Source organism: Eriocheir sinensis, chromosome 67, assembly GCF_024679095.1.
Source record: "Eriocheir sinensis breed Jianghai 21 chromosome 67, ASM2467909v1, whole genome shotgun sequence".
Taxonomy (NCBI): domain Eukaryota; kingdom Metazoa; phylum Arthropoda; class Malacostraca; order Decapoda; family Varunidae; genus Eriocheir; species Eriocheir sinensis.
Genome location: NC_066575.1, coordinates 2,178,604 through 2,190,513, shown reverse-complemented (window position 1 = coordinate 2,190,513; position 11,910 = coordinate 2,178,604). Strand labels below are relative to the sequence as shown.

Here is an 11,910-nt window from a genome sequence, read left to right as displayed (position 1 = left end):
TCACCGTACCTGCCTCATTAAGTGTAATACCCACCCACTTCACCTGAACATAAAACCGTTCAACCTAGCGTGCACACCTGTCCCTCCCTCCCAACCCCGTCTCCCCTCTCCGTCTCTCTCACTCTTTAGAATCCACTCTTTTTAATATAACTTTTCAAGACGACTAAGTGCCGCCTCTCCGCCTCCTTCCCTGCACCTCCACCTCATCGGTCATGCAGGGGGGAGGCGCCGGGAAAATGTGAAGGCGATCATAGGTGTTGAAATAGAAATCAAATGCTTAAATATGAGTTAGTGGAGCCGGGACGCGAGGAAAAAGTTGCGACACACATGACATGAAAGAGTTTGAGTTGCACATGAAATATTCCGTCGCTCCGCCATGTTTTGGAAGACTTCGAGAGGCAGGAAGACAAAAGAGTGACAGGTGGTTAGAGGAGGAAGAGGAGGAGGAGGATGTACGTTAACTAGAGCGTAAATATAATCGTGTATTCTTGTGTTTTTTGAGGTGATTATTAAAGGGAGAGAGTGTTTGTTTTGCGAGTGTGTGTGTGTGTGTGTGTGTGTGTGTGTGTGTGAGAGAGAGAGAGAGAGAGAGATAAAAATAATGCTAATAATAATAATAATGTGTTTTAAAGTGTACTCTCTCTCTCTCTCTCTCTCTCTCTCTCTCTCTCATGCAGGCTACTAACACATGCAGGGTGCGTCGCATTGCCTGTCAGCTCTCGTCAAAACTGCTTGCCACAACTTTGTCTTTCTGTGACGACCGGGAATGCCGAAGTGGGGGCGGCGGCAAAGTTTGGGGCGGCGGCGAGAAAGTAATAATGGTGAACGGTTTGTTGGTGCTGGAGGTGCTGGGACGGGGGTGATTATTAAGGCAGAAAATTAAATATATTTGTTTGAAATAGGAAAGGTAATGAGTAGATTTTATAAATGTTGCGAGAATATGATACTCCTGCACGCTTTGTTGTTCTCCTGGTGATGATAGTAAAAAAATGAAAGGTATTTTTTTTATATTAATAAAAATAATAACAACAACAACATAAAACCCACAGCTGAATCATCACCCTCTTTCCTCCGTCAAGGTATATATGAGCCGCCACGGACCAGAGCAACAAGGGTAGTACAGGTATGGTTGAAAGAGACAAGTCAAAGATAACAACCCCCTCCCTACCCCTCCTTACCCCCTCCGTACCCCCTCCCTACCCCGACACACACAAGGCTACATCCTCCATGACATAGATAGCCACACGATCCAGTTCCAAGACCAGTTCTATTATTCTTTGCTGTTATTTTGTCACTTAAATTTAATTTCAGCTTCAGTGTAACTACTTTTAAATCCAGCCTTATAATCAGCAACAGTGAACAGCGGGCGCGTCGACTGTTTGATTACATGAGTCTCATCTCTCAGTCAAGCTAACGCCAGATTCCTCTCGGTGGTGATGGAATTGCATGAATATACCCAACGAGCGTCACTCACTTTCAGTCATTATTAAACACAGCGCAATGGACAGAGCCGGGAGAGTATAAATACTAAAAGTGCTGACTACTATAAATGATACTGTAAATGCTGACTGCTTTTCTGAACTCATTAACTGCACCCATCCCGCGGTCTCGCTGCTCTCGACTTTCTACTCTGCCTTATCCCATCACTGTCCAAATTCCTTATGTAAGAGTTGACCAACATCTTCATTCTTTCATCCATTTCGCTGTAAACTCTGGAGCCTTCCTTCGTCTGTATTTTCTCCTGTCTACGACTTGGAGAGTTTCTAGAGGGAAGTATCAAGTCACCTCTCCTTCCGAAATAACCTCTCTTTTGGTCACTTATTTCTGCTTTTTTTTTTTTTACAGGAGCAGCGCATAGCGTGGTTTTTGTTTTTGTTTATTTTTGCCCTTGAGCTGCTTTCTTTACTGTCAAAATGAGCCAGTCGGTATTAAAAACAGCGGAGCGTATTTATGCAGTTCCATTATTTCGTGTGTCTGGGAGTATATATCAATCTCGCGAGAGGTCCGCCTCCTCATCAGGAAGACCTATTTTATATGTATGGTGTTAAGTTTTCCAAACTGCCCCAGAGGTAGGCTTAGTTGGCAGGTCTTGTGGCTTTTAAGGTAAAAGAAGGGGTGGCCAAGAGCGATGTTAAAAAAAGGAGCTGACTATTATCAAAGTAGTGACGAAACATGTGTCGATGTTATCAAAGTGCCGTGATGAATGTTTCTATCTGCACTTACATCTGAACTGTCGTTATTATCACCCTTTTGCTGGCAGGCACAATGTATATATATTATTGTTACTATCAGTGTTGTTGTCGTTATTATTATTATTATTATTATTATTATTATTATTATTATTATTATTATTATTATTATTATTATTATTATTATTATTATTATTATTATTATTATTATTATTATTATTATATTTATTATCATTGTTATTCTTATCATTATTATTACTATTATTACTATCATTACCATTATCATTATTAGCATTAGTTTTCATCTTAATTTTTTCGAGGTCGCTGGCTCAAAAGCTTACTAATATGCTTAGCAGGGTTGCATGAACTCTTGCTTAGCAGGGTTATCTGTGCGCCAGGGTTCACGCAAGTACGCGCGCGCACGCTTGTTAGCCTGCACGCACACTAAAGGGTGGAACTGCAAGAATACGTTCCTCGCGCATCGCTCACTCCGCAATTGTAATCCAAACACCCTTATCTTTAGCCAGTAAGAGATGTATGTTTTCAATTATAATGCTTAGTATGCAGGTATTTCATTATGTAAAAGTTGAGTGTGTGTGTGTGTGTGTGTGTGTGTGTGTGTGTGTGTGTGTGTGTGTGTGTGTGTGTGTGTGTGTGTGTGTGTGTGTGTGTGTGTGTGTGTGTGTGTGTGTGTGTGTGTGTGTGTGTGTGTGTGTGTGTGTGTTCGCCTTAGGCAGATGACACTATATCCTAATTATGTCCCTCCGTCCTTGCCTCACCTCTTCCCTCCCTCCCTCCCTCCCTCCCTCCCTCCTCGCTTCCCTCATTCCCTCCTCCGCCTCAGGGCCTTTCCCTCCCTTCTTCCCTCCTTCCTTCCTATTCCTTTACTTCACAATATTTTCTCCACATACTTTTTCACGTTATTTGTATCCTTCTCCTATATCTTGTTTTCCTCTCTCTCTCTCTCTCTCTCTCTCTCTCTCTCTCTCTCTCTCTCTCTCTCTCTCTCTCTCTCTCTCTCTCTCTCTCTCTCTCTCTCTCTCTCTCTCTCTCTCTCTCTCTCTCTCTCTCTCTCTCTCTCTCTCTCTCTCTCTCTCTCTCTCTCTCTCTCTCTCTCGAATATAATATGAAAGAAAAATGGAGAGATAACAAGGAAACCAGAAAGAAGAAGAAGAAGAAGAAGAAGAAGAAGAAGAAGAAGAGGAACACCACCACCACCAACAACAATAACAACAAAATGACAATAAAACAAAAGAAAAAAATACGAGAGAGAGAGAGAGAGAGAGAGAACCCTAGCCTCGCCCGCCTGGTGGATTTTGTAAGACTATCTCCCTGCGCCACTATTTTCACCGTGTCAGTCCGCTGCAGCCACACGGATGTCACCCGCCGCCGCTGCTGTTGCTCTTATTTTCACCGTGGATGGGGCGAAGATGTTGTTGTTTTTGTTGCTGTTGTTGTTGTTGTTGTTGTCCTCCTCTTTTTCTCTTTCTTTCCTTTCTTCTTCCTTCTCCTTCGACCCCTCGTCTTTCTTCCCCTCTCGTCTTGGTTGTTAATGTCACTTTCTCGTTGTTTTGGTTGTAATTTTCGTGATGGGCGAGACTTTTCATAATTTTGTTGCTGTTGTGGATGTCTTTGCTTTTGTTGTTGTTGTTATGTTGCTTTATAATCTTCAGGGACTGCAATTCTATATAGTTATATCGTTAAGAAGCACAAACTCCAGCAGCCCAAAGTGTTATAGATCTCTTTTTTCCGTTTTTTAGATGATCGTTGCTTTTCTCGCCTCCTTTTCATATCATATCACTATTACTGCACACACGATAATTATTGGAGTCGTTACTGTTTGCTCTCTTATCCATAATGTCATCTTTGTATCTTTGTCGCCTCTGCTATATAACTGTCATGTGTCGTATTGCATTGGGCTTTCTATTCTTCACTTGTCATCCTATTCCCTTCTTTCTTCATATAAACGTTTTTCGCATTGTCCGTCCATCTTCTGAGCATTATTGTTTTCTTGTTTATTCCTTTTTTTCTTCTATTGTTTTCGTTTTTGTCTTACTTTTGTGTTATTTGTCTCGTCATTCTCTTCCTCTTCATCCTCATCAACATAATCATCTTTCTCCTTTTCTTCTTCTTCTTCTTCTTCTTCTTCTTCTTCTTCTTCTTCTTCCTCTTCTTCTTCTTCTTCCTCTTCCTCTTCCTCTTCTTCTTCTTCTTCTTCTTCTTCTTCGGTCCATTTCCCTTCCATCAACTTTCTTCCTTCTCTCCATTCAGCCAACCCTTCCACCTCAACCTCTCTCAATAACCCATCTTCCCTTTCCTCTCTGCCTCCTCCTCCTCCCCACCCCCAACAATAGGGTCACTTTGCAGGCTTCTGGTGCCCCGTGGTGGTGGTGGCGGTGGCGGCGGCGCGAAACAAGATAATCAGACTGACGAAACTGGCGCCCGTATTTATAGACCCGTTTCATCCCCCTCCTCCTCCTCCTCCTCCTCCTCCTCCTCCTCCTCCTTTTTTTTCTCTTTCCTCCTTCTCTCCTTCCTTCTTCTTCGGCCACTCGTCTTCCTTCTCACCTTCTCCCTTAGACACTTCTACACCTTCTTTTATTCTGTCTTCTTTATATTTTTTTCTTCTTTTCCTTCGTCTGCTTCATCTTCTTTTTTCCTTCTTCTTTTCCTTCTTCATCAATTTCATCTTCGTCTTCTTGTCATTGTTCTTGTGTTCGTTTTCTTTTCCTTGTTCTTATGCTTGTTATTGTTCTCGTTCTGCTTCTTGTTCTTGTCCTTGTTCTTCCTCTTCTCTTTCTCAGCTATCCATACTTCCTTCTCTTCCCTTTTATCTTCCGTCCCTTTCTCCCTCAGTTTTCAATCTACTTTTCTTAGCTTGCCATTGTTCTTGTTTTCTTATTCTTTTCCTTGTTCTTATGCTTGTTATTGTTCTAGTTCTGTTTCTTGTTCTTGTCCTTCTTGTTCTTCCACTTCTCCTTCTCAGCTTTCCATACATCTCTTAGTTTTTAATCTACTTTTCTTCGCCTAATGGACACACGATCGAACGTCTTTTGGGTTAAGAAACGGATGACGATTAAGATTTCCTGTATGATGACGGAAGTAAACACCAACTCTCCAAATAATAACCAACAAACTGACTAACAAACTGCTCTCTAACGACCTGTAAGTTGACGCAGAGAGCAACACCCATATTAAGATCAAGCACTATATATATCCTCGTTTCCATAACTGGTCGAAATAAAAGACCGACTATCTGACTAACCAGCTAACTGTCTAACAAGCTGACTAACTAATTAACCAACTATTTATTTATGTATTTATTTAATTTCTACATCAGAGGACACGGCTCAGGGCAACAAAAACGGGACAAAACAACAACAAAAAAAAGCCCGCTACTTGCCGCTCCCATAAAAGATAGAATTAAAGAGTAGCCAAAAGAGAGGTCAATTTCAGGTGGAGAGGTGTCTAAGTAACTAGGCGATTCTCTAACTAAGAAACAAACAAACTATCTATGTAATTAAATATCTAACTAACCACAATATAACCAAAAACCTAACTACTTAAATGACTGACCGATTGACTGACTTACTGACTGAATGGCTGAATGAGAGAGAGAGAGAGAGAGAGAGAGAGAGAGAGAGAGAGAGAGAGAGAGAGAGAGAGAGAGAGAGAGAGAGAGAGAGAGAGAGAGAGAGAGAGAGAGAGAGAGAGAGAGAGAGAGAGAGAGAGAGAGAGAGAGAGAGAGAGAGAGAGAGAGAGAGAGAGAGAGGCTGTTACAATATCCCAATTAGCGTGGGGAAGGTGTCAACTGATATCACGGCTTGCGCATACCTGGAGGGCGTGTGTGTGTGTGTTCGTGTGTGTGTGTGTGTGTGTGTGTGTGTGTGTGTGTGTGTGTGTGTGTGTGTGTGTGTGTGTGTACCTGCTGTATTTTACTGTCTCACAATTCACACACACACACACAAAGAGAGACAGATAGAGAGGGAAATAAAAACACAGGGAAAAAAAAACAGAACACTGAACAAGGAAAAAAAAAACAAGTCAGAGAAGAAAAAATAAACACAAACCCAAGAAGAATATAAAGGAAGAGAGGGAGAGAATAAGAGAGACAGATAAAAGGGGGAGAGAGAGGAAAAAAAAGACAAAGATAAAGAGAGCGAGGGACAGGAGGAGGGAGAGATAATAATATAAATGAAGGAAGGAAAGGGCGGGCACCAAAAGGTAAAAAAAAAGAATTAGCGGGAGGCAGGGATAGGAAACACAGGTAGGCAGGTAAGTAGGGAGGTAGGTAGGGAGGGAGGGAGGGAGGGAGGGGGGTAAGGAAGGAGGTATAGGTAAGGAGGGACGGTAGGAGGGAGATAGGTAATAAGGAGAAAGGGAGTGAGGTGGGGAAGAAGGGAGGAAAGGGAGAAAGGGAGAGAGAGGAAGAGAAAGGGAGAGGAAGAGAGATGGATAGGAAGGGAGGGAAGGAGAGAATGACGAAATGAACTAGAAAGGGAGAAGGAACCAGAGTGGGAGAAAGAGGAAGAGAAAGAGGGAGGGAGAGAAGCGAGAGGGACTAGATAGGGAAGGGAAGAAAGGAGGAGAAAGGGAGAGAGGGAGATAGAGGAAGAGAAAGATGGAGGGAAAGAGACGAGAGGGACTAGATAGGGAAGGGAAGAAAGGAGGAGAAAGGGAGAGGGAGGGAAATTTTTGGGGACACTCTCCACTTCAAGCACACTTCCACCGCATTCCTCCCGCCCCTCCACGCCCCTCCACCAGCCACTCCGGGTCGCCTCTCGTCCCTTGTGTCGGTAATATCAGGATGAACCGATTATCTTGCCGGACAAAGACCCTGAAAACAGTTGCATTGGGGCGACACCAGGCCGAGGAGGAGGAGGAGGAGGAGGAGGAGGGAAGAAAGGAGAAGAGAAAGAACGAAGAGGGGAGAAGGAATGGGCTCTTAGTGATTAATGAAAGTGGAGGGAAAAATTAAAGAAGGAGAGGAAGAAGAAAAAGGAAAGAAGAGAAAGGAGGAGGAGAAGGGAAGAAACGAGGAGAGAGAAAGAACGAAGAGGGAAGAAGAGCGAAAGGAAAGGAAGGGAAAAGAAGAGAAAATTAAAGATGGAAGGGAAAGGGAAGTTAGTGAAAAGAAGAGAAAAGCAAAAGGGGAAGAGAAGGAAAAAGGGAAAAGAAGGGGAAGGAGATAATGAAAGTGAGGAACTAATATATTTTTTTGGGGGGGTGCATCAGCAAATTGTAGTGGTTATTAGTCCGGGGAGCGAGTAGGGGGGAGGGGAAAGAGGAATAAGAAGGGGAAAGGAGAAGGAGGGAGGGAGAGATGGAGGGGTGGTGTTGGGGGGTGGAAGGCGATGGGGGGTGGAGGGGGGTTGTGGAGTGTCCAAGTAACAAAGGTGAGATAAGTGGTTCCTCCTCTGTCCGAAATTCCTTTAGTCTAGGTGAGGAGGAGGAGGAGGAGGAGGAGGAGGGGAAAAAGAGGAGGAGGAGGAAGACGGGAAGTGTGTGGAAGGGAATGGGAAGAATTTGATCCTCTTTTCCCTCCTCCTCCTCCTCCTCCTCCTCCTGCTTAATTGGGGCAGAGTTGATTCATGTGTGTGTGTGTGTGTGTGTGTGTGTGTGTGTTTCAGGGCACAGCTCCCATTGATAACGATTATTAACCAATGTCAGTGTTCTCATTCGACTCTCTAGTAAGGTCCAGTAATATAACTACACCTGACAAGCGAACACACACACACACACACACACACACACACACACACAGAGGCGGACTTCGTGTGAGATTTCCATAAAACTGCAGGAATACACTCCGCAAAACTGTCTTCGGTGTGTTAAGGTGACAGACTTTTAAACTGGTAGTATTTATGGTCCTCCGGCGATGCCTTGACACATGTTTGGTGATAAATGAGGAACAAGCGGAGTGTTATTTCCACAGTTTCTTAATTCCGTTTTCTACGTTATTTTTCGCGAGGTACCTGACTCAAGGACTCAAGAACTAGGGCTTTTTAATAACTTGCTTTGCAGAGGCGTATGATTCTTAGTTTGGAGGAAATGTGTGCACGCATGCATACCCGAAATTATGTAACTGCAAGAATATACTTCGCTGACTTGGCTCGCTGCGCAGATAGACACCAGCAAGAACTCACCCCGTTTGTTTCTGGGGATGATAACACACACACACACACACACACACACACACACACACACATAATTACTTAGGTGTCAGTTTTGGTGACTAATACACAGGCACAGATATACACAGGTGCAGTCAAGTACACGTTAACACATAGGTACTCACGGCTCAGCTTCGGGGTACACAAACAGGTAAAAACACAGGTACACGTAAAAATATAGGTACTCACGCCTTAGCTTCGGTAGTCTTGCAACGCACAGATATACATACATACATACACAAGTACACACACAAACAGGTACACACACAAACAAGTACATACGCAAACAGGTATATACACAAACAGGTACACACACAGGTACACGTAAGCACATAAGGATTCATGCGTCAGCTTCGGAGGCCTCGCAACACACAGATACATACACTATAGCAGGTAGTACACACACAGGTACACACACATACTAGCACACACACAGGTGGTACTCACGCGGCAGCTTCGGGGGGTGGTAGCGGGTGCACTGGAGCCACTCGAAGCGACTCCCGGGGTCAGACACGGCGGTGAAGTCCTCCTGAGGGTGTAGCGCTGACGAGTGGTCGTGGAGGTCGTCGAACAGTCCCCCCACGCCCTCCTGCATCAGCGAGGGGTCGTGGCCTCCTGCAGGGGGTGACGAGGAGGAGGAGGCGGCCCGGGAGTCGTCGTGCAGGTCGTCGCCGCCCCCCAGCAGGTCAGCGATGGTGAAGCTGCGTCGTGGGGGCTGGGCGAGTCGTCGTGAAGTTGGGGTGGCGGTGGGGGTGGTGGGGAGCAGTGGCGGCGTGGAGGTGAGGCCGTGCTTGGCGGGGGAGGTGCTGGTGAGGTCACGTCTGTGCAGCCCCGAGGCGAGGCTGACCACGGGGCTCTGTCAGGAGGGAGGAGGGGCAGGGGATCAGAAGGTGAGAAGGGAAGGGCAAAAGGAGGAAGGTTGACGTAGTAATGGTTGACGTGGTGATTCGTTGTTATTGTCACTGTTTAATTGGGTTGTTTAAGTTCTCCGTTTTCTGTTCTTCTTAGTCTTCATACGATTTTTATACTATCTCTATATTCATTTATTTACTTTATTATTTTCTTACAGTAAAGGAAACAGCTCAAGGGCAAAAAAAAAAGAAAAAAAAGGTGTAAATCACTGCTCCAATAAAAAGAGTTCAGAGGAGTGGCCAATAGAGAGGTCAATTTCGGGAGGAGAGGTGTCCTGATACGCTCCTTTTGAAAGAGTTCAAGTCGTAGGCAGGAGTAAATGCAGATAAAGGAAGATTGTTCCAGAGTTTACCAGCGTGAGGGATGAAAGACTGAAGATACTGGTTAACTCTTGCATAAGGGATTTGGACAATATTATACTATTCATTCAGTCTCTTAAAAATCAGCTATTCATAATCTGTCCTCGCCATCCATGAATTTACATGTCCAATCTCTTTATGAACTCCCAGTCGTATATGCATCAATGACACCAATGAACTTTAGCGTAAAAATACATGTTATACTGAAGACACTCTTGTGAAATACCATTATTATTAGGAGGAATAAAAGAAGGATAAAAAAAATAACCAACATGCGAAATAATTAAAGAGGTAATCCATCAAGCAGGAGCAGGATAGGAAGCGTAGCAATAGTTTAGGTTAGACAAATTCAGATGCAAGCCAACACAAGCTTACCTGTGGAAGACCAGTGGTGGGGAGACCCTGTGAGACTCTGGGAAGCGGGAAGCCCTGGGGGTGGGGCATGGAGGCCAGAATGGGGGGAAGGGGAAGGTAGCCCCCCGCGGCCGCAGATGACAGTCCTGGGGAAGAAAAGACAAAGAAAATGACATGAATTATTTACATTTCGCTGCTACTGTTTGTAATTCAGTCCCTACTACAAATGTCACTTTCTTTTATTACCCCTTTACTTACAACGACCATTGCCTACTTATGATTACTACTACTGCTAATACCACTACTACTACTTCTACTATTACTGCTGCTACTACTACCACTACTACTACCAATACTACTACAAAATGTGTGTCTTTTTTAACTGTTTTTTTTTTTTTTTACTGCAACGTGTGTGTGTGTGTGTGTGTGTGTGTGTGTGTGAGTGTGTTAGCGCGTGAATTCGAGTTCGAGACCACACAATCATTGGACGAGAGAGAGAGAGAGAGAGAGAGAGAGAGAGAGAGAGAGAGAGAGAGAGAGAGAGAGAGAGAGAGAGAGAGAGAGAGAGAGAGAGAGAGAGAGAGTAAAACCACATAATGAGGCGATAATGATCATGATGAGCGTTCTAATGGACAGCTGGGGACAAATGGAAGGTTAGGCGGCTGTCGGGCGGGCGAGGAAGAAAAATATAGCAAGATACTGAAGGACGGCGCGATACGAAAATAAGGTAAGGTAGATGTCACGGAAGACCACGCACAAAAAAACAATAAAACCACACTATTACATTCTCCTTTGATAGGCAGAGCGATACAGGGACGAGGTAAGCTGCGTGAAAATACGAGAGAAAATAAAATAAAGGAAAAGGATGTTCTGAAAAAAGAGTTTATGTTCATGGTTTCACAGGCGGACGAAGACTAGATGAAGAAGAGGAGTAAAAGATGTACCACAGGAGAAGGAAGAAATACACAAAATAACAGAAAGTTCTTTGGTGGATGGACAGGGAGGTACAAATATAAGGTTAGAGATACATGTGTGTGTACTAGAGCCAGGAAGAAAATGGGCTGATAGATAGATAGATGAATAAGTAGATATGTAGATAGATACACACCATGACATATGACGGAGACAGATATTTTTTTTACAACAAAGGAGACAGCTCAAGGGCACAAAAAAGGAAACAATAATAAGAAAAAAAGCCCGCTACTCGCTGCTCCTAGAAAAGAATCCAAAGAGGTGGCCGAAAGAGAGGTCAGTAGTGATCAGTAGTGAGAAAGGTGGATATATATAAAGATAAAAATGCACACAGGTAGATAGGTAGATAGATAGAGATAGATAAAATGTCCGAAATTTTGGAACAGTGACTTACGGGATTTTTTATCTTTTTATTTTCCCTTGAAGTATTTCCTTCACTTAAAGAAGATAAAAAAAGATAGGCAGAAGGAAAAATAGAGATAGATTTTTTTTGTAGCCAAAGAAACAGCTCAATGGCGACAAAAAAGGTGTAAAAAATGTCCGCTAGGTAGAAGGAAAGGATAAAATAAATAAATAAATGAATAAGTGAATAAAAAGAGATAAACATATAGATGAAAAGACGCAAGATAGAAAACGAAGATGATGAAAGATAACATGATAAACAGGCCGATACTGATAGAAGGGCAGATAGATTACTAGGAATACATTTAAAGCTTTGAGAGAGAGAGAGAGAGAGAGAGAGAGAGAGAGAGAGAGAGAGAGAGAGAGAGAGAGAGAGAGAGAGAGAGAGAGAGAGAGAGAGAGAGAGAGAGAGAGAGAGAGAGAGAGAGAGAGAGAGAGAGAGAGAGAATTACAAACACAAACAAACGATAAAAATAAACAGTAAGAGAATGACATAGCAACGCACAAACACAAATGAATAGATAAATAAGTAAAAGATAAATAAATAAA

General features: G+C 43.4%; 1 protein-coding gene across 1 annotated transcript in view; it reads right to left on the bottom strand.

Annotated features, from left to right (window-relative positions):
• The window catches only part of LOC126987920 (homeobox protein MSX-1-like), a 54,886-nt gene that overhangs the window by 31,007 nt on the left and 11,969 nt on the right, over positions 1 to 11,910 (bottom strand). Inside the window, exons 2-3 of the mRNA XM_050845517.1 lie at positions 10,009 to 10,133; positions 8,810 to 9,218 (exon numbers count right to left, since the gene is read on the bottom strand). Coding sequence (XP_050701474.1) covers positions 8,810 to 9,218; positions 10,009 to 10,133 — 534 coding nt within the window. The remainder of the gene's footprint in view (positions 1 to 8,809; positions 9,219 to 10,008; positions 10,134 to 11,910) is intronic.